At 43.6% G+C, this 22,716-nt stretch overlaps 2 protein-coding genes across 3 annotated transcripts; one reads left to right on the forward strand and one right to left on the reverse strand.

Annotated features, from left to right (window-relative positions):
- The first annotated feature begins 700 nt into the window (after positions 1-700).
- patz1 (POZ/BTB and AT hook containing zinc finger 1) lies at positions 701-13,114 on the forward strand. The gene is made up of 4 exons (XM_062546172.1): positions 701-2,154; positions 2,591-2,654; positions 3,521-3,692; positions 10,132-13,114. Exons 1-4 carry the CDS (start codon positions 878-880, stop codon positions 10,611-10,613), a joined length of 1,995 nt encoding a protein of 664 aa, XP_062402156.1. The 5' UTR covers positions 701-877; the 3' UTR covers positions 10,614-13,114.
- On the reverse strand, positions 13,113-19,859 carry LOC134092968 (solute carrier family 2, facilitated glucose transporter member 5-like). 2 transcript variants are annotated; one of them, XM_062546175.1, is made up of 12 exons: positions 19,790-19,859; positions 19,401-19,494; positions 18,709-18,869; positions 18,286-18,410; positions 17,980-18,109; positions 17,253-17,401; positions 16,745-16,938; positions 16,448-16,558; positions 16,066-16,167; positions 15,786-15,861; positions 14,250-14,377; positions 13,113-13,821 (listed from the first exon to the last, which is right to left on the reverse strand). In XM_062546175.1, exons 2-12 carry the CDS (start codon positions 19,416-19,418, stop codon positions 13,630-13,632), a joined length of 1,386 nt encoding a protein of 461 aa, XP_062402159.1. In that variant the 5' UTR covers positions 19,419-19,494; positions 19,790-19,859; the 3' UTR covers positions 13,113-13,629. The 2 variants fall into 2 exon arrangements, with proteins under 2 accessions (XP_062402159.1, XP_062402158.1); XM_062546174.1 differs by having other exon boundaries at positions 19,401-19,499; positions 19,790-19,857.
- Between the last annotated feature and the right edge of the window lie 2,857 nt (positions 19,860-22,716).

Genomic DNA, 22,716 nt, shown 5'->3' on the forward strand with positions numbered 1-22,716 from the left:
ACACACACAGTAGACTAGGCTGCTGATAACCTGCACAGCGGATGTGCCTAAAAGACAGTCCACTTCTGATGGTGCTCCATCCACTTCTAATCACTTTGTGGGGTAAATTGATGGTAGCCATTGTTGTGTATTTACAACTGTGACTACCTTCATTTTGGGATTATCTGTGGATAATTGTGCAAGGTGTGGCAGGTGTTCTTTTAATCGTAAAAGCATGCTTAATCTGTTTGGATGTACAGTCTATTGTTTTGGAGGCGTTCCAGACACGTGGGATCCCTTCCACCTTTGTATGTCAATTTCATGTAATGCAGCAAGAACTTGACAGTTTTAGCATTATTATTTCAATAACTAGTAATATCCTCTGTGCAGTCAATTTTAATCCCACTTCGCGCAACGTCAAAGAGAATACAAAGCAGCCGAGGCACTGCGTGCGTCCGTCCGTCTGGCGGTGTGGGGGGAAGGGAAATTGTAAGGGGAGGGGGCTAAGAGGAAAACAAGGATGTGAATTCACCGAAAGCTGAGGAACCAGGAAGATAAATACCTCTTTAAAACAAGTTTTGGAACTTCGTACGAGAAGCCGATTAATCGAAAGTTGGTGTGACTGCTTGTGGACTTCCAAGTTACGAACGAATAAAGAGCGTCTCATTCATTGCTCGCGGTAGGAAAACGTCAAATACAGTCAACCCTCCCCTCTTTGAAAAAAAGGTCAAAGTTCACAGGAAGCTGGGGGGCTGCCATTTTTTTCCTCTGCTAACATGTTAGATGCTAAAAAGACGAAGAGGGGTGGTCGTCGTTGATTATTTTTATTTACTTAAACCCTTTGTACTAAGCTCTCTTCGCTTTTCGGATTTCTTAGTTCAGTGTCGTTTGCTAACACATGTCGTTGGCATATAAAGACGACATGGAGCGAATAACTGAACAGTCGTGGAATTCTTCTTACACATACCAGGTGAGCAAGCATAGCGCCGAGATGCTACACAACCTTAACACACAGAGAAAAGATGGAGGCAGGTTCTGCGATGTGATCTTGCGTGTAGGAGAGGAGAGCTTCCCTGCCCACAAGGCGGTGTTGGCGGCGTGCAGCGAGTATTTCGAGTCTGTCTTCAGTTGTCAGACAGAAGGCGACGGCGAAGCTAAAGAGCTGGAGATGCATACAATCAGTCCCAAAGTTTTTAAAGACATCTTGGACTTTGCATATACCTCTAAGATCGTGGTCCGTCTGGAATGTTTCCCCGAGCTGATGACAGCGGCCAAGTTTTTGTTAATGCGGTCTGTCATCGAGATCTGTCAGGAGGTGATCAAACAATCCAATGTGCAGATCCTTGTCCCTCCGTCTCGTGGAGGGGACGTCAGCTTTTTCAGGACAGCTGGGAACGCGGACCTGTCTTTCTCTGTGCCCGTTAATATGTCAAATGGCAATGGAGTAGTGACCAATGGCGCTGTATATCCAAACAACGGGCAACAGCACACCGCTGCCGATGCCCATGGTGGTGATACGGTACTGTCAGGTGTTAGCTCCCTGTGCGGTATGCCGGTTTTACAACCCGTCGACAGGCTACCTGTGTCTCCGTCCGAGATCACGGAGAGCAACTTCCCTGGAGGGTCCCCTGGCAGCAAACGAGGTAGAGGACGGCCGAAGAAAGTGACTACAGTCGAACCCATGCATTTCAATAACAACACCACCACCAAGGACATCGATGTTTTTTCTTGTGGAATATGTGGGAAGATATTTACGGAAGTTGACGACCTGAGGAGTCATGAGGCGCAGCATGGAGCGCACCATGGAGCGGGAGCGACTAGCGGTGGGGTCAGCGAAAGGGACGGTTTGGGTCTTGAGGACGGTCCTACCTTGATAGCACACTCGCATGGGGGGATGATGGAGAATGGTGTCCCAACTCACAGCACCGTCGACAACAGCCGTAAACGCGAGAGAACACGACGTCATGTTGGTTGTGAAATTTGTGGGAAGGTTTTCCGTGATGTTTATCATCTAAACCGACACAAACTCTCTCATTCCGGCGAAAAGCCATACGCCTGCCCTGTGTGTGGCCTGCGCTTCAAACGGAAAGACCGAATGTCATACCACGTTCGTTCTCACGATGGTTCGGTGGGTAAACCGTACGTCTGCCAGAGCTGCGGAAAAGGTTTCTCAAGGTGAGTGAACTAGCCTTCCATCATTCAGACTTCTTTGTACTGTTAAGCCTTCATGCTATGCCGGTTTTGGTGTAACGTTAATGAAATGGGATGTTTGAGTATTCATTTGAAAGATAGCCTAGATAAGACTTTATTTCCAGTTCATCCTTTATGTCCACGTAGTCAGGTTCAGTTCTCAAATTGGATGTTTTTTTCCCATCATGGATTGAAATATGTCCTTAAGTTGTACAAACAGATGATTTAGAGACTGACATGCTGGTATGGTAATATTACCATTCTGACTCGTGTTGTTGCATAGCTCCAGTATATACTGCATGTATAATGTAGGATATGCTTTTAAAGGATCATGTTATATGATGATGCTTTGTCTGAGTGTGAGTTTGTGGGCTTGACTCAACGAAATTAAGTGTTTGACACCTTCCCCTGAAACCTTTAGGCCTGACCACCTGAATGGACACATCAAGCAGGTGCACACCACAGAGCGACCCCATAAGTGCCAGGTGAGTAGGCTTCTCTCAGGAGCGGAGCAGGACACTAAATATTACTGGGATTTTTTCGGGGTATGGGAGTACTATGACCCAACCTGGTCTGATTCCCATTTTAGGAGAGAAATTCATTTAAACATATCGCTGCCACTCATCTAAAATCCTCAGTAGTCGGCACTCCATTTCATATCGGTCAGGCCATCGTTATTGTTACCATGTTATTACCAGGGTAGAGGAGAGGGGTTATGATTGCTGCTCACTCAAGCAGACTGGACTGTGCAAAGACCTTAACAAACAGGGATATCATGACTTTTTTTTAAGTTCTCAGCAATCATTCCAGCTACAAAATGTTATTGGCCAACTGGGAATTGTTCCAAGTACCGCTCCGCTACTGGTTTCTGTTGTTGTTCCCAAGCCAAGGTCATGCTGACTCATTCGTGCGGCTGTGGTAGTGTGGTACGGCCGGTGGTAGCATGGAGCTGGGTTAGCATACAGTAGTCTGAAAAGGTGTGGGTTCAATTCCCAGCTTCCGCTGTTGTACTCTTGTTGAACCCTGAGTTTCTCTGGAGAGAATTGCCTTCATAGTAAATAAATTGCTAATTTGCTAAATCGTAATTGTAAATATAAAAGTTAAAGGAGTCTCTGAAAACCCTGTTTATAAGATTAGTTTCCTAAACCCTTAGTAAATGGAAGTTACAGGTGCTTACTTGTTCAAGCTGGTAGTTATTATTAGCTAGTCTTAAGGTGATGAATCAAACATGCAAAGCCTTTTTAATGAGCTAATTATCAATTGTGTGTGTGTGTGTGTGTGTGTGTGTGTGTGTGTGTGTGTGTGTGTGTGTGTGTGTGTGTGTGTGTGTGACTGACTGACTGCTATGAAGATCTGTAATGCTTCATTTGCCACACGGGACCGCCTGAGATCTCACCTGGCATGCCATGAGGACAAGATTCCCTGCCAGGTGTGTGGCAAATACCTGAGGGCGGCCTACATGACCGACCACCTTAAGAAACACAGCGAGGGTCCCCACAACTTCTGCTCTATCTGCAACAAAGGTAGGAACTCTCCTCGTGCACCCGTTCAATGCTTCTTCACACAATTACTTAGCACCTACAACAAAGGTGAGAACACATGGACTCAGGAATGCCCCTTGTGTACAGTCACTCTTAATGGTAGTCTTCTGCACCATAAATAACATGTTGAGAGGATGTCCCAAAATACTCGAGACGCGAGGTGACTTTTCATTCTTCAGCGCATTCAAGGACATAAGCCTTCCTTATGGCGTACAAAATACCAATGCTAATATGTGTATGCTGCATGTACAATTTATATGGTGTCCTTTTCCTGTACAACAGGCCTATTGGACTAGTGGCCTGTTTAAATGCAAGCTGCATTCAGATCTGGCTGCCATGTGTATGCTATGATAAAAGGAAACCACGGTATCACAGAGCTACACATGGATACAAATATACACATGCAGGGCTGCTGGCTCCCACAACTAAACTGACACATATCTCACTCCCTCACAACACTTTTTTTAACACTTACTTCATCTCTGCTTGAATTGCTTCCCCCAATGTAGTGACTTTTAGATGAGGAGATCTGTACCTGAACAAAGACACAATGTGGATTTAGAACATGCTGGCAGCTATACTACGGTGGAGGTCAATCTGCATCTACCTTAAAAACCAGCAATATTGTCAATGTTATCAACTGATAACTGAACAACTAAACTAATTAACGATTGCACCACCACATAGCGTTACCTGTTCTGATGTACCGGTATTGATCGTAATGATCTTCAGTTACTTATAAGCATCAGTAACAAACTGACTTTAGTGTTGAAAGTTCAATCACTCAATCTGCATTAATAAATCTCACTCCCAGCTGATCTAAGGAATCGGAAGCCCTGACCCGTTTCTTGAATAGCAACAATAGGAGTACCGTAATTTTAGTCCATTATATTTTGTGCGGTCCACAAAGCTCTTGCGATTTTACCTATCCTGGATCACTTGGTACGGAAGTTGAATAGTCCTGCTTTTCAATGTCCAACCGGTAGGCTTTTGTGTTTACTAATTAAGTAATTTAGTAGGTAGTTATTTACTACCTTTCCTATTTACTCCCTATTGTCATGGTTCATGTAGCCTGAACTCGCATTGGTCATCCAAAGTACTCTTTAGAGTCTATAACATGGTAATGCACCAGAGAAGTGCCAACCAAATGAATTTACCGAAGTCAGACAGGTTTCGTCCTTGACTTATCAAGTCTGGCTACAATATTTTTCTGATATATTAATATCTGAATTTTAATCTCTGAAATGTTGTTGAGTACAATATACATTTGAAGTTGTGATCCATTGCAACATGCCTCAGTTGTTTAAGGCATCGGTAAGTGTGCACATAATTGACAGGCCAACAAAATCAATAAACATGATCAAACATCTCAAATGAAAGACTCAATTCAGATGGTATCATAGAAGCTTTGTAGCTTTTCAAAAGTCAGTCAGTCAGGTCACAACACACACTATGCAGGTGGATTTAGTCTCTCAGCACTTCATCAGCTGTCTTCTGCTCAAGGGAAAGGTGTGAAGTTTAAAGATTGTATCTCGCATCCTGTGAGAGAGAGCACGTTTAAGAGAATTCAGAAGTATTTATAGCTACCCGTGTGAAGATGGTTCAGCGATGGTTCATTGAAGATAGTTCAACGTAGGCAATGCAGACAAGGCTCATTATTTTTACTCTGGGATCTTGTCATGACATTTCCCAGGAATGTCTTATTTCTGCTGTACGCTGGTTCATTATCTGTTAGTTATCAGCACCTCAGTGTTCTCATGGGAGTGCACTGTAGTGGAATTGACGGGAATTGGGCCAGGTTTCCGTATACAGATGATGATGAACTGTTACCCTTACTGATAGGGATTTCATATGTTGGTTGATGAATTTAGTAGATTTTGTGGGTTAGGGTTCGTTTTTTTTTTCCATCATGTGTTTTCATATAAGGTAGCAGGTCAGGGTTTTCTTTTCTCATTATGTTTTTTGACATGGTTTTCATGTATGATATGGTATGAATCACTAAGCGATTTTACAGTGTGTTTGGGCCCTGACTCATAACAAAGCAATGAGTAGTGTCAGAAGAGTAAGGTAGGTGAAGGTAACACTTGCACCAAATTCTCAGTCAATGCAATCCACAGTTAATGACTTTCTATCTTCCACGATCTGCATCCCTTGTGTGCAGAGACCACATGATGACAGAGCTGTTGACGTGGTACATGCTTGGCTTAATGCATAAAAATAACTGTGTGACTATGATTTGGTCATTACTGCAGTCCAGGTTTATAAGGAAAGCGTAAAAGTCATAGAGCCTCCTTCATTCAGAAAGTAATGATGGCAGAGTCTGTGAACCAGTATGTAGTATGACCGTATTCATGAAAATATGAGTGCTGATGAAATCCTCCTCTTGTCTGTACTTTGATACATTCAGTTGGTTATTTAAATGGGTCATTTCTGTCTAGGATAGAAGCTCTAGAACCACTGCTGTGGTTGTTCCTGTACAGAATAACAAGCTGTCTGTTAAGCTGAGAAAAGAAGGTGTATGAAAACAAAACCTTTCTGGCCTCCTTGCCCCCCCTCCCCTCCCCTCTGTTCTCACACATCACCAGCCTGGCCTGTTTGAACTGATACTCTCAAGGGGTGCCCTTTACTTTCAGCTTCTCCAAGCTCCTGATTGGTGAAAAAGCCAATGCTGTATGACCAGCCGCTGAAGGGAGTGCCTCTAGCCTATATAGCCTCCGGGGTTGAATAGCCACTTTTTCCCTTTCAGGCTTTTTTTTTTTTTTCACACAAAAAAACGCACACATTTTGTATCTGTAAGTAACTTAACAGAACAGTTGATAAAGTGTGATGCCCATTTTGCCTTACCTGGTATGGTATGGAATGGTATGTGTGTGTTGACTTGAGTGCTGATGTGTGTGTTTGGTGAAGACAACAACAAAACAGCTGATTTTGTAAATGGCTGCATTGGCTGTACCTTTTGAAGTGTGTGTGTAGTAGTACAGTCAGTAACACACAACCAATGCTCACACTCGTATGCAATTTGTGCCGGTGTGTTGTGCTGTGTTCTTCTCCTGGCCTCAGGTTTTTCCACCGCCTCCTACCTTAAGGTGCACATAAAAACGCACCACGGCTCGGCGGCCCCGGCGGGGGGGCCCACCCCCGCGCACGCCTTCCCCGAGCCCCACGCCGAGCTGCCGGCCCACCACGCCACGCTGCCCTACCACACGGGACGCCAGTGCGCAGTGGAAGGCAAGCGGGGCGTCCTCCTTAACCACCCGTCGTCTCACCCCCAGCCTTCCGCCCGCATCCCCAGGCACTCGTGTCTCTGTGCTGTCCCCCCCCCCCGCTTGCTCTCTGTACCCCCTCCCCCTCGCACCTGCTGTTGCTGCTTTGCCTGTTGCTTCAAATGGGGACCACTGGGGTGGGACGGGGTTGGGACCAGCGCTTCATCTATCTTGTTGACCCCTCATGACCCATCGCTCGTAACTGCTGCTTTTAGGAAGCTGCCGTCATTTGTGGTCTGCTCTCTGGTAGTGACGTTAATGTTACCTGTGGGGGTACCGCTGCTTACTATGGATATGGTTGATGTACTGCTCACGGTTAGCATGTTAAGCATCATATCCTGGGTTTATTATTCCTCAGCATTGTACTGCTTAGAATTCCCTGCTACGATATGAATGAAACGTTCTGGTCCTAAAATATTTTGGAGAAAAAGAACATCTAATTAGTCAAATTGAAAGCTGTTAGCGACAAGATTTTGGTGCTGCTCGTTTGCCTCTTCAATCATCTCAGTGTAATATTCAGAGTTCTGTTCTAGTAAAACAAATTCCTTGCCAAATTTGCTCAAAAGTACTCAGTTCTGACTAGACCGTGAAAAAAGACAACAAATGTACAAACTAGGAAGAGATATCCAAAGACACCCAATGGACATACTGAGGTACTCTACCAGTCTTTAGGTTTACTTGCATGTGAGCCCCTCTCCGTTATAATGGCACAATGCCTCTGTCCCAGGATGTTGGATGCGTTGCTGGCGCCCCCCACCGCCTCTTGTGTCGGTGTGTAAGATGGCATGGCCGGGATGCTTCTCTTCATTTCCATCACTCTGGACATCTTGATGCTGTCTGCATGTCCAAAAAAATGTATCTGTCTCTTTATGTGCAGTTTTTGTTTTGTTCCCATGTGGGTACAATGGACCTTTTTCAAATTATTATTGCCATGGAAACCAGCAGCCTATTGTTGGGAGCCAGCTGCATTCTCTAGAGCGTATTTTATTTGGGGGGGAAGGAAACATTGTCTGAGCTCTGGTTAAAAGCGTACAGGTCTCGTTGAGAAAAAACAAACAAATGGTCTCAAATTATGGTAATAGGGTAGCATAAATGATAAATCGATGACCTAACGTTAGCTATGAAAGTGTTATTGGTTTATTTCCAAAGGAGAGAAACCACTAAACAAGGTATTTGGCTAAATGTATTGGGTAAGGTATTATGAAAAGATATGGTGCTATAATTAAACTTACGCAATGCAGGCTTTGTAAAGATCAGATGAAATGAATTGAAAACTGGATTGGGTGATGTAGGCGGGGCAGGATCTGGTAGATGTCTCAGAGTTCAGAGAAGAAGAAACAGAAATAAAGATATTAAAGATGGTTGTTTTTGCTGAGGTGTGGGGGCAGTATGGTGCTTTGTATGGAAGAAACACAAAATGAATTCCAACAGAGAGTCTGCTGGCTTTTGGCTAATAATTTGGGGAAAAGATTCATTTTCTTAGAACTGTATCTTTCTCTCAGACCGATTTACGACTGCAGTGAGTAGGCCATAGGCCGCGTACATTGCTCGTTAAACTGTAGCAATCTCCCTTATGGGGAATGCACGTCTGTTAACCTTCTGTGTCACTTATGACCGCTACTTTGAACTGGTTTGTACAGTCGCCTGCGTGTTTTTTCTTTTCTTTTTTTTTTGGGGTGTGTGATTTTGTTTCCCCTGGCCTCTCTGATGTCTCCCCTCCACCCCTCCTGCTCCGGCTGGACTGGGAACGGTGTCGGTGTGTAGACCCTTGCAGCGGTCGCCGGCTGCTGGTTACCTTCTCCGAGCCAGAGGGCGGGTGTTTCCGTGGGCTCGCCGGACACCCCGTGCTCCCCCAGCCTGGTCCCCCCGCCCTGAGTCTGCAGCCCGAGCTATTTCTGGGCAAGCCCGGCGGCGGCGCTCCCTATTTCTGGGAGTGCCGCTCTACCGGGGGTCCAGGCTTCCCGGGCCTCCACGGTCCAGTGGCAGGTCAGTACGGGCCCGGTAGACGGGGTGGGGGATGGGCAGCGGAGACCCGCAGGAGAGACATGTGGTGCGTGAGATCCCCATAATCATGACATCACAAACTGGCTCTCAGCTCTGATCTGGTGCTTTGGAGCTTTCCAGTGTCCTGTCCTCTGCTACACCAATAATGGCGCCTAGAACCTCCAGCACTGTTGAGATGACCGCAGTGCAAATTGGTCGTCCCTCATAAACTTATACTCAAAGGACACTGCAATTCTCTAAGGCCAGAGAAGATAGTGTTTTTTGGGGGGATGATTGTGGTTTTTAAAATCCTTTAAAAAATGTCTTAATGGTCTATACTTGTGATGTGTTATAATTGTACATTTTGCTTCAAAATGACAATGGTTGGAAATTAAGTGTTTGTGAATATGTTCACATTAGATTTGGCAAATGCAAAGGATAATCTTTATAGATCGTTAGGAAATTGGACGATGTGAATTTTGGGTTTTGTGTTGGTTTTGAAAATCTATTTCCTAAGGAATAGCCAAACAACTAAAATCCTTTGTGGTATGTCCTTTAATTTTTTGCAGAGGTCCTTTATACAGCTCTTTTTGTTCTTTGTTCCAAAATGTAAAATATAATTGAATGATGTACTCTTGTAATTGTAGCCTTATTAGACACCAATAAGTACCTATCCTGCACATGTGGTAAACAGCATATATTGTAAGAGGTCATTTATTAGAGCAGCTGGATGCTTGCATTTGAATCAGTCTGTCTAGTCTTATTAGTCACTCCATCTTCTTGTTTACATTTATTTCATGGAGGACACTTTCCTCAGTGTCAAATTATTTAGTAAGCAGTGTATTAAAAAAAAACAGGTCATTTATGTTTTTTAATAAATGAAATGACTCAAGTCAAACAAATCTCCATTTTACCCACATATCACCCATACACTTGTGCCCCACTGTGCCTGCAGTGTTCGGTAGAGAAGTAGCCTGCTGTTGAACGTGCTCAAATCTCCTGTCACAGTGGGCAGACTGGGGACTTTAGGTCTATGTGGATGAATTACTCTTCCCATTTGCCTCATCTGAGTTGCCATTCTTTGTCCAACCCCCCCCCCCCCCCCCTCTTCTTTCTGCACCATCTACCAAACCTCACCAACACTCCCACCCCCACCCCTCTCTGTTTCCCCCCAGACGGGCAGGAGAACACTGGGAAATGCCCCCACCAGGACTCGGAGGGCTCCGACACGTCCTTCACCGAGCTCTCCAACGGCTCCGAGCTCAAGTCGCCGCACAAGGAGGACGGAGTCAGCGGGCTCAACTGCAACGGGGCGGGCAGCGGGACCCCCGAGACTCCATCCACGGCGGGCGCTGGCACGGGCACGGGCGCCAAAGCCAAGGGGCCGGACTCCGACAGGAAGCACCCGTGCAGCGAGTGTGGCCAGGCCTTCCGCACCAAGTCCTACCTCAACAAGCACCTGCAGCGGGTCCACGGGGTGGTGGGCGCCGGGAAGGGCCTGGGCGACCTGTCCTCCACGTCCCTCGGCTCCCCCTTCTCCCCCCAGCAGAACATGTCTCTGCTCGAGTCCTTCGGCTTCCAGATCGTGCAGTCGGCCTTTGCGTCCTCCCTGGTGGACTCCGAAGGGAGCGGCAGCGGGCTGACCGGAGGCAAGTGAGGACGCGCAGGACAAAAAAAGGCCCTGATGTCAAAGGTCAAAGGTCGCCTTGCCATAGCTGCCCCTCTCCTCTCCTCTCCTCAGTGCCGCTTGTACCTCGCTCGCAGTGTTCCATGATGCCATTGAATATTTTCTACCCTTTCAGAGCAGAGCAGGATGGAAGTGTACATATATGCATTCTTCTATTTTCCGTATCTAAAGCAGCTAAACGGGTGTGTCCGAGCCCCTACTGGCAGGTTGAACACTTTACTCTCATTGTACATGTAAGTGTCTTGTGATATGCATAGCAATGAAATTGTGCTATGTGAGTTTTTCTATTATTATTATTATAATTATTATTATTGTTTTGGGGTTTGTGGAGTTGATGCGGTGTGCGTGGTAAGGTATGACACGGAGCTCCGGGGGGCTCCACAAAGGCTTCAGATTTGCTACCGCCCTCAAACCCCCCCATCCCCACGCCCCCCCCACCACCCCCTTGCTTTGCTCAGTGACTCTTGAGTGCTCGAGGTCAGGGAGGTCACTGATGCTGAATGCTGATGCTCGGAGGTTGTTGATGACCTTTGACGTTCTCCTGGCGTGGTCCAGGTCAGCCTGCTGTTGGATTGTGGCGGAAACATGATGGTAGTGGTGGTTCTTGGCAAAAGTGCTTGCTCTAAGCTAAGGTCATTCACACGTCCCACCAGAGAGTATGGCTTGGCCCAGAGGTGAACAGTCCGGTCGGCAGTTGCTCTGTGGGCGAACCATAATTCCTGACCACAACACAATGTTGGCCGTGTATGATTGTTTCGTTTTGCTTTTGATACCACAACATTATGACTCTGTGTGTTTGAATGTCACACTATTCATAAGATTAGTTCTTAGATATCCAACAGGGACCAATTTCAGGTTTGACTAAAAGATTTTTGGCAAGAAAAGTAGAGTCTATTTTATTAAGTTATTGATTATTTTGTCCCTAGTTCTTTGTAGTTTGCAAGAAAAAAGTATATATATTGAGTTGTTACAAACATTTATGTGCTGTTCATTATTACGTAAGTTATGCTACATGACATGAGGGCTGTATGAGAACTGTGTAACTGTGTTTTGAGAGAGCGTGCTTGTATTTGTGAGTGTGTGTCTGGTGGTCCCTGGTAGTACATGCGTCTACCCTTCGAATGTAAATCAGCCAGTGGGCTTTTGTACATTTTATGCTTTGAAATCTTTTTTTCAGAGAATTGTGTTTACTCAGTGAAGTTTCAAGCATTCCCTCTTAATTTATACTTTTTACTTTTTTTTGTGATTCAATCATGTGTATATAACACACACATACAAATATATATAAATATATGAAATGTATATAACTGACTAAGCTTAATAATAGAGTCATCTACATAAGCGGGGAAAGTTGTATCGCTGTTGTTGGCTTGGATGGAAAGTGTATGTGATTTTGACTCACTGGTTTTAGACGCGGTGCACATGGTTGTCAAACAGTCACACACTCATTTCTGCACCCTGATTCAGGACCTGATAGGTGTGTGACTGCATAGCACAGCCAATTGCATGTATGTGTGTGGTGCACTTAAGGGTTTGCCTGCATGTATGCATTTCTACATACATGGTTTATGAGTGATCATGGAAGAAAGTGTGTGCCTGTGTGTGTGTGTGTGTGTGTGTGTGTGTGTGTGTTTATGGGGAAAGGTCCTGTGGGGTTGTCAAGGTCACTAACCTTGGCCCATCCCCAGGATAGCCCCCACCCCTTAATGTATTACACTGCAACTTTGATTCACTGGCCTCTACAGATGCTCATGTACTTATTATGCACTTCCCTTTTCCCATGATCCCTTTCTGCAGGGGACAGATCAGCTCAATGTCCTTAATCAACTATGACCCTCAATATCTGCCAACTCAGTTCAGTCATTATTGGTGTTACCTACAGCTGCCCTCAACCCTACTTCATGCAAATTATGTCATGGGACCTCAAAAATACCCCCGTGACTCATTCTCAGTGATGTTTGGTCTGTCTGGTGGAGGGTTTGTCTTTTATCTGTTGTCCCTTGTGATTCACTGGAATTTTATCAATACTCTGATTTCATTCATTTTAAAAATACTTTTGCTGTTGAAGCATTATTTCTGTCTTGGCGTCCAAGTCTTATTTTTCATGGTCTTGCAAAGTGCCTTCCCAATAGTGATTGTGATTGAGCCATGGGTGGAAAATCAAAAAGTGAAATGGACCTGTCATCTTCAAGGGTAGACCACAAACACATGTAGAGCGATTTGCATTGACACTTTTTGTACGAGGTGATCCACACATGGAAACGATGTACATTTGTATATGTATGTTTGGTATTGGATATTCAGTCCCTCAAAAGGTTGTTCTTTATGTCACAATTTCTTTTGTTAATTTTTTGGAACATTTCAATATAAACATACTTTTCTATAGATGTTTGGTTTTTGTACACTGTTTTTGGAGTCTGGTGTCTCTGTCGATTTGCAGAGATTGGGATAAAATAAAATGGTATTTGAAACTCTTACCATGTTGACTTTTATTATAACATTCCCTGAGGGTATACCTTCACCATATACAGTAGTGGTTTGACAGGACATTAGTCATCACTATACAATATTTTTTTCAGTTACACAGCCAGGGAAGATAATCAGACTGGTTTTAGAAATTACAACAGATTAGAATTATTTACTACAAATTCAAATGGCAGCTGTAAAATTTGAATGACAGGTTATAAGATTGAACTGTGTTTTCAATATATTGCAAGTAATATGAAATGAACTTAAGCCTGCCTCACATTATTTTTGCATTAGATTTTATAATGTAATGCACATATCTTCCACGTTACACATATTTAAAAGCTCTAAATACAAAAACATGTATCTCAGCGTCATTGTTTCAAAATGTCCTAAGAAACTAATTCAAGTTTAATTGATCAGTAACTTGTGGGGTGAAATATAAATGAAACATATTTACAAATATTTCAAATGTACAGAATAAATACGTAAACATCTGCAAGTGCTGTCATGTAGATTGTTAGAGCTTAGTTGCAAACAGATCGGTTTCCTTTTCGCCTGTGCTGCGTTTCTTAAAGTTCAGTTTATTGAAGTCCTCAGTTATCTCCATTGAGGATTTCCCTTTCGTCTCTGGGATGAAATACAGCATAAATGCTGCAGTGAAGGAACAGTAGGCAACAAACACCAGGAAACAGAACTGTCCTATTCCATCCTGCACAAAACAAATATGAGTTAAGACAGAAAAAGCCTGAACTTCGCAAACTTAGTGTCAGTGTGCCAATTTCATTAGCCTGGCTATCACCAGACCAAGCTCAATCTTTTAAGATGGGGAGTCTGCACTGTATGTTCTGCTGCACAAGAGGTGTGATCAATGGGGCATAGTTGAAATTACTCTGCATACGCTATTGGATATAGTTCAACCAATCAGACCAACAATCCGGGTGCACCATGCAGATAAGCCTGTTTGTGATTGGTCCACTCCCCACAATGGTAATGGAAGTAAGAATGTGGAGGTTTCCATTCTGAGTTGCCGGGCGAAATCAAGTCTACCAAAACATTAAAAGTTTACAACATGCAGGCCTTGCTTAGAACGGGAGTGAAGCAATGCCCCTTACTGATAAGCAAATGGCTTGTTCTTACCACAACATAGGGGAAAAGCATCCCAATGAGGAAAAGGCCGGCCCAGTTGACAATGCCTCCAACTGCAAATGCAGAGGGACGCCAAATCTGCAGGAAGAGGTCAGCTGGAAGGCACATGGATGCTCCACCTAAAGGCCAATCACAAAACCAAATGACTATTGATGGAGAAGGCCTTCTAACTCGTGGTTGAAATACCGCCTTTCAGATGATATCAATAGTAGCACTTTAGAGACAAACTCAAAGACACTGTCACTGACACACGACTATGCCGTGGCATTGCTGTGAATGTTGGAAAGACTGCATCTGCATCAATCTAAACTGCTCACAAAAAGTAAGGAAACTTGACTTTGGCCCATTATATCTCCCTTTTAGTAATACCAACCAGTAAAGTGTTTCATATCATTTTTATCGTTGATTTGTCACCTTTACAATGAGGTATAGCTTGTAAGCATAGGGCAATCATGGAATGAGCAACACAAGCAAACGTGTAAGTAGTGCCAATGAAAAATGGCCTGTTATGCTATTGGAATTCACCTTTGTTACTTCAAGCACTGATGATTGCACTCTCCCACAGAAATGAGGAAAACAAAACATGTTAGGCATACATTTGTTCATGTTATACTCAGTGTCAGGGTCCTCAGTAGCGTGTAGAGGATCCATATGCAGCCACAACAGCTTGGCACCTTCTTCTCATGCTGGTCACCAACCTGGCTACATTCTGCTGTGGGATGGCATTCCATTCCTCGATAAGGATCTGTTGTAAGTCAGCCAACCTGGTTTTGTTGGTGACTCTGGCACGTACAGCATGCCCAAGCTGATCCCACAAGTGTTCACGGCAGGCCATTAGATCCTCTCCACTCCCAAATTCTGGAGGTACTCTCTGATGATCCCAGCTCTATGGGGGCGAGCGTTGTCATCCTGGAGGATGGCAATTGGTCCCATATTCTGGAGATATGGAATTGCCACTGGCTCCAGAATCTCATCCCGGTATCGAACTGCATGATGATTGCCTTCAATGATAACAAGGTCTGTCTTTCGAGTTAGGGAGATGTCACCCCACAGCAGAATGTAGCCAGGTTGGTGACCTGCATGAGAAGAAGGTGCCAAGCTGTTGTGGCTGCATATGGATCCTCTACACGCTACTGAGGACCCTGACACTGAGTATAACATTAACAAATGTATGCCTAACATGTTTTGTTTTCCTCATTTCTGTGGGAGAGTGCAATCGTCAGTGCTTGAAGTAACAAAGGTGAATTCCAATAGCATAACAGGCCATTTTGGCACATTTTTCGTTGGCACTACTTACACGTTTGCTTGTGTTGCTCATTCCATGATTGCCCTATGCTTACAAGCTAGACCTCATTGTAAAGGTGACAAATCAACGGTAAAAATGATATGAAACACTTTACTGGTTGGTATTACTAAAGGGGAGATATAATGGGCCAAAGTCAAGTTTCCTTACTTTTTGTGAGCGGTTTATTTCCTCATTTTGGTACTTCCTACACAGAGAGACTTTTAACCAGCGGATAAACTCACTTGGTCCTAATCCATAGATGCAGATGACAGAGAAGAGAAGAGCAATGTTGAAATAAGGCAACCATGGGTACCAATCCTATAAGAAGACACAAAAGAGAACATAAGGTTGGGCCTTCTGAACCCCAAATTGACATAAAATTGTTTTGTGACAGACTGGACATTCAGCATATACTGTAGATCCATATGCACTGTACTGTTCATGATAACAAAACACTGCAGTAAATAGCTCATTTAAGTTCACCCAAGAGAGGTTGGGCAGTAAAGCCGTAAGGAATGTTACCTTGATGCTCAGCAGGACAGTCAGTACGGACATCATTACTCCCATTAGGAGGTAACCATAGCCCAGCAGCTTTTTCCTGCCAGCACTCTCAATCAGAAAAGACTACACACACACACACACACACACACACACACACACACACACACACACACACACACACACACACACACACACACACACACACACACACACACACACACACACACACAAAGCTGTTATTCATTCATTATCACATGCTGACAACTTTTTCAACCAACTGAGCATATTTTGCGAGGTAGATACAGCACTCCGGGAGCAATTTATCAGTGTTGCGGACATTACAGTTCCTCATTTAGACATGTTACAAGCTGATCAAGAGCTGTTGTTATTTTCGGCTACTTACACATGCTGATACCGTGACCACCTCAGCAGCTCCAATGCCCAGAGCAAGATAATGCATCTTCTCCTGTGGGACACCAGCCTCACGGAAAATGTCAAACGCGTAAAAATAAATCTGTAAATACAAGAACACGTGAAAAATGGATCCAAGTCCACGTGAGAAAGCATAAAAAGTTAGCAGTTAACAGACAAACTGGTGGACTTTGGCTACATTACAAACGCATTTGAAAAACTCCATCTTTAAAGGACATTGATTTGATTGACTAGTGACTGGAGTGATGGGTAGCATTTGTCCACATACGGCATTGATGCCGCAGAACTGCAGACCAGAACTGGGAATGAGCATTGCCATCAGCTGCCAGCGGACGCTGCGATCTCGCAGGACGTCTAGCATTGTCTTGGTCTGTGTCACCCGGGCACTCTCCCTCTCCTTCCTCATGTCCTCTAATTCAATCTTTAGATTCACATCATCTTCCTGCCACAGCCACTGAAGCGCTGGAACACACACACACACACACACACACACACACACACACACACACACACACACACACACACACACACACACGCGCGCGCGCACGCACGCACGCACGCACGCACGCACGCACGCATGCACGCACACACACACACACACACACACACACACACACACACACACAAACACACACATACACACACAAAATTCATTATCACGGGACCTGATTGACTGATACTGTAGTTACAGCTGACCTAAGAAATAGTTTCACAACCTGTGGCTTTATAGCCTTGTTCTTTCCTTGACCCCTGAGGGTAGGTAGATATAATCTCACCTTTCTTGCAGCCATCCTCATCTCCTTTGTCGATGAATAGGTAGCGCGGAGATTCTGGGAAAAACTGCAGGGACACAAACTGCACAATCGCAGGCAGACCGCTCACGGCCAGCAGATACGGCCACATGTCCTCTGTGCCCATCAGCTCTCTGTGGAGAGAGAGAGAGAGAGACCAAGAGAGAGGTAGAGAGAGAGAGAGAAAGAGACCGGTAGAGAGAGAGAGAGATAAAGAGAGGAGACAGAGAGAAAGTTGGGAGTTTGGAATTGAAAGGAGTGAGAGTTATGCTCTACTGATAGCTTCATAGCATTGTATTTGTTTTGAAATCCAGTGGGCAATTTATTTCCCAATGTGCCTTATGTCAATGACTGACAACAGCTAGATACAGTACTAACAGCGATTACCCCTGAAGGATTACGAGCGAAAGTGAAAAGTCTCAGCAAAATATTTACAAGCGTGTTACACGTTGTAGGTAATGGGCAAGGGGCAACACAGGCTTTCATGCTGTATAACGTGTCACGTGTTGAGCTGTCTACAGTAAAAAGGTACTGTGGATTCTTTTTGACAAGATCATTTAATTTCCATGCTTATGGTCCAATTTATTAAGTAGACACCTCAGTGGTGTATATACTGTCTGTTTGTGCTTGTGTGTGTGTGTGTGTGTGTGTGTGTGTGTGTGACAGTGGACAGTGGACAGTTGGCAGAGACATGGTTAGGAGAAAGACTCACTTGAGGCCAATCACCTGACCCAATAGTTTTCCACAACTGAGATAGATGGAACTTGTCAAGGCGAGAAAGCCACGCATCCTCTTAGGAGCGATTTCACCCAAGTACATCAGGTGCAGATTTATCCCCAGACCTAAACATTGATGGATGAAGTTCATACGGGGAACAAGAAGAGGGGAGACTTTACAATACCAAACCATCTTACGAAAAGAGAGAAGAAACATGAACTAGACTAGACTGGACATCGAGATGGAAAGCAAAAAAGAAAAGGCTTGTATCATGTAAATGTTCAAATATGACGACACATACCTGCATTGTATCCATATAGAAATCTGCCAAGGAGGATCATCTCAAAGGATTTCATAAATCGGCTCAGGATCATTATCACAGCAGCAAGGATGGCCACCACATTATTGATTTGCAGACAAGTCTTCCTGCAGGAGTTATTACAAGAGAGAGACAATACAGTCATATGATCATACAGTCGTATGAACAATACTTCACCGGTTAATTACTATAAAATGATTTCCACATCTTCACTTTATGAGCTTTATGGTCTTTTGGACCCCTATACCATCCACTTCAAGGCAGCACTGCCATACCTAACCCTAAACCTAAACCTAAACAGAAACCTAACAGTGCATTCCAGGCAGAAGTGCCTTGAAGTTGACGGCGGGGGTCCCAAAAGACCATACAGTACATCATGTATGGAGAGGAGGCACTTATTCTGACCGTGTGAATTTCGCCGAGAGGCTCACACAGGTCATTGTGCCAGACAGGCCCCCCAGACTCAGGGTGGAGACCATGAAGGACCATATGAGGGTGCTGGTGGACTCTGCCACGGGGACGTCGTATCTGCCCAGCCACGTTTGGTTCACAAAGCTCTGGATGTGCTGCAGGCAGACAGGAGCATTTTGTTGACACCGCTGACACAATTGCTGAATGTTAATACTTAAGCACGCACACTAACACACACACACACTAACACACACACACACACACACACACACACACACACACACACACACACACACACACACACACACACACACACACACACACACACACACACACACACACAACACAAACACAAACACGTGGCTGTTCAATAGCTTCATGTCATGTCAGGGGTGTGGAAATACGAGAGGCAACAGATTTTAGAATGGCTATTTAAAGAAACACAATGTAGAAATTCCCCCTTTTTGTCAATGTCCGACGCAGTGGGCACCCATTTGATGCTAAGGGAGGTATCCAATTTGTCCAATTCCGATGAAAAGAGTCATGCTCCAGCCCGCTCCTCATATTGTAAGTTAGTGTAGCATCGGTATAAGTTTGAAAGTGTTATTTTAAGGTAAAAAAACCTAATTTGAGTTGCCTTTATATTATTATTTTAAAAATGCATTGTTGATGTGCAGGAGACTAACCTCAGCAGGTGAAGTCATGATAGAAACTTGAATTCCATACTGAAGTGTTCCGCCAATTCCCAGGACTATTGTCAACAAGTACAGCCTCCAGTACCTGGTCTGAAAGAGAGAAGATTCCACAGACATTGGACAAATAATTCACAATATAAGTCCATGTTAGTTAAACAATGGTGTTATACCACACACACACACACACACACACACACACACACACACACATACACACACACACACACACAATTAAGGAAAGCATGTTAAGCCAGACTAATGTTGTGGTGTATGCTGATGTAAGAGAACTCCTTTGATTTGAATTTGCTGTTGACCAAGCTAACTGAGAAAGTGTTGCAAATGCATGAATTCCTGAAAAATGCATGAATGCCTGTCACCACCTGTTGTAGACTGCTTTTCATGGCTCTAGATTCTGTGGGTGATGATTCCAAGAAGAAGCTTAGAAGTGTGTTCACCTGAAGCCAGTCAAGACAAGGAGCCTCACTCCAGCTGCGGACATATATATCCTCTTTCTGATTCCCAGACACAGGTTAATCATCTCCAGGCGTGGACGAAGTACACGAATCCTGTACTTGAGTGAAAGTAAATACACATGGTTCAATGTTACCCTAAGAAAAGTAGTAAAAGTCCTCCTTTTACATTTCCTCTTGAGTGGAAGTACAAAAGTACTTGCCTTCAAATGTACTTATGTGTGGAAAGTAAAATTCCTGGAAAATATTATGATGATGACTAACATTTGCATCTTCTATTGTTGAAATGATTTGGCACAGCCATAGGCGCTCATTGAGCCTTTCTCCTTTATTCAATGACAAAACCATTTAATAATTGTTGTGTGTGGAAAGAACTAAAAACAAACTAATGTGATATCTTATCTTAGATATTTCAAAGTTTTGTTTTGTTGAATGCTTTATACACTTTCAGACAAAATCAAGACGTTATAGCTTTTGTGTTTGATAGTGTCAGATTGTCTGTGATTGTCTATCATCATTTGGTCGAGGGCGTCATGAGGCTATGACAACATCAATATTGTGAAAAGGGGTCAACAAGGGACAGTAAATAGTGGATATAACAATAATATACAACACCATTATTTAAAGCCTAGGTCGCTTAATAGAAAATACACATGTAAGTACACATGTATTCAGGCAGTCTTTTTTTTCCCAAAAGGAACTTCAGCTGTACTTCAGCTGTCACAAAATGTAATGGAGTAAAAGTGATATATTTGTGTGATATAAATATATTCATATTATATTAATATTCAATATAAGTACAAATATGAAAAAGCTACTCAAGTACAGTAATTGAGTAAAATGAACAGGTAATCTCACACTGGAGGGGCAAACCAAACTGTGTGTTTGTGTGTATGTCAAACATTTGAACATTAACTGCCAGATTGGTTCAAATATATCCTGCTAAAGCTGAAGCTAATCAGGTATGCCCCAGATGAAACTGGTTTTCGGCAGCCTAAGCTGCGTCTTGTGTCTTCTTTGTTGTCTTACTGTTGGTGACTACACGCTTTTCTGTTATATTTGGACATCACGGTCTTGGTTAACCATTTTTAAAAGGCTGAGTAGAGGATGTTTTTAACAATTAAGAAGCTGTTAAGCTGACAAAGCAGAATGGAGGGGACTACCATACCCTCCTTAAATTGCAGCTGTGTCATTCCGTGTCAAATCAGATAAGGTTGTTGCTCAGATTTTGTTCAAACTTTGTCCATATCATCATTGGTCCTAAAACCAAGGCTTGTGAAATATATTGACAAAAGTATTTGCTCTCCTGCCTTGACTCACATTACTTCGGTCGCATCCCATTATTAATCCATAGGGTTTGATATGACGTTGGTCCACCCTTTGCAGCTATAACAGCAACTAACCTAAGAACTTTTTCCTGCCAGCACACTCAATCATCAAACCCTACACACACACACACACACACACACACACACACACACACACACACACACACACACACACACACACACACACCAACAAAGCTGTTATTCAGCATCTCACCATCACGTTGATGACTTTTTCACACAACTGAGTTGAGTTGGCTGAAGACGCAGAGTCCCTTAGCATATTTCACAAGGTAAATACATGCAGCCCTAGAAACGTCTTTAATTGACTGTGGTAAAAAGATAGCATCCATCTGGCCTCTGTCCTGTGTAAATACCTCTTTGGTGAGGTTGGAAAATCTCCCATGTTTTCTCAAACTGACGGAATGTGAAACACATTGCAACAGTTTAGCTTGTAGGAAACGCTATCGCTACTTCCTGATGCACATCCTGATGCAGTGATCAATTCTGTGGTCCAAAGACCAAGAGCAAGATAATGCATTTTTTTCTTCTGAGATACCATATCCACGGAAAATGTCATACACATAAAAAGAAATATGTAAATACAAGAACATGTGAAAAATCTATCCATTTCAGAACACCCAGTCCAACAAAACAAAACATAAAAAGTTAAGGGTTAATAGACAAAACATTAGTAACAATTGACAATAGAACAGTAAGCAACAAATGGTTGATACTTCAGCTTATAGTACAACACACACATTCAGACACACACTGTCTGCTCCTAAAAAGGACAACAGCTAGAGGAACAGTGTGAGCACTTTGCTGTATTTCACAAAAGGTTGCTTGGATTCAAGCTATATCTTCAACACACCAGTATAGCACAGAGACAGGCACACAAATGACACATTACTCTTGGCCATTCTTGTCAATATGTTGTTCTCATTGGGAGGCCTCATGATAAATACTCCAATATTTTACATTCTTCTTTGGTCATTTTCTGTAGAATGTTTTGATCAGTAACTCCTGCCAGACCTAACCAGTGAGTTGCAAACAAAGAGCCAAACTCTAAGCTTAAAGGTGCTCCGTGGGGCAGCTGTGGAGTTCCCCACATTTGGTTCTCAGGGCTCATATAGGGACCCAGGTTTGATTCCAGCCTGTGGTCACATCCCGACACACCCCCCATCTCTCTCTACCACTCTCTTCCTGTCTCTCTGCACTATTCTATCGAAAGGCAAAAATATACCAAAAAAAAGGTATTGTTTCTAGTCCAGCTCACTTCCTAAATTCAATCAACTGGAATTAGTCAGACCAATCATTGAAACATTTTTGCCAAATGACACGTTTCATTCTCAATTCCCAATTAACTATTCTCAATCCTGTAAACATGATTTGTATTTTGTTTATTCACATTTTACACAGCGTCCCAACTTTTTGTGAATTGGGGTTATACTATAGATGACCTTGTGACACTAAACTGTGATATAGCTTCTTGTCTGACAAACCTAATTA

This window comes from Sardina pilchardus, chromosome 9 (genome assembly GCF_963854185.1).
Source record: "Sardina pilchardus chromosome 9, fSarPil1.1, whole genome shotgun sequence".
Lineage (NCBI taxonomy): Eukaryota > Metazoa > Chordata > Actinopteri > Clupeiformes > Clupeidae > Sardina > Sardina pilchardus.

What these genes read in the sequence shown, in the direction of transcription:
- patz1 (XM_062546172.1), top strand. Translation starts at nt 878, where the DNA reads ATGTCGTTGGCATATAAAGACGACATGGAGCGAATAACTGAACAGTCG. An exon ending in TGCGGAAAAGGTTTCTCAAG is followed by an intron (nt 2,155 to 2,590) that starts GTGAGTGAACTA and finishes TGAAACCTTTAG; the next exon opens with GCCTGACCACCTGAATGGAC. An exon ending in AGCGACCCCATAAGTGCCAG is followed by an intron (nt 2,655 to 3,520) that starts GTGAGTAGGCTT and finishes ACTGCTATGAAG; the next exon opens with ATCTGTAATGCTTCATTTGC.
- LOC134092968 (XM_062546174.1), bottom strand. Translation starts at nt 19,810, where the DNA reads ATGAAAAGCAGTCTACAACAG. An exon ending in TCTATATGGATACAATGCAG is followed by an intron (nt 18,110 to 18,285) that starts GTATGTGTCGTC and finishes ATCAATGTTTAG; the next exon opens with GTCTGGGGATAAATCTGCAC. An exon ending in CTGTCCTGCTGAGCATCAAG is followed by an intron (nt 15,862 to 16,065) that starts GTAACATTCCTT and finishes GTCTTCTTATAG; the next exon opens with GATTGGTACCCATGGTTGCC.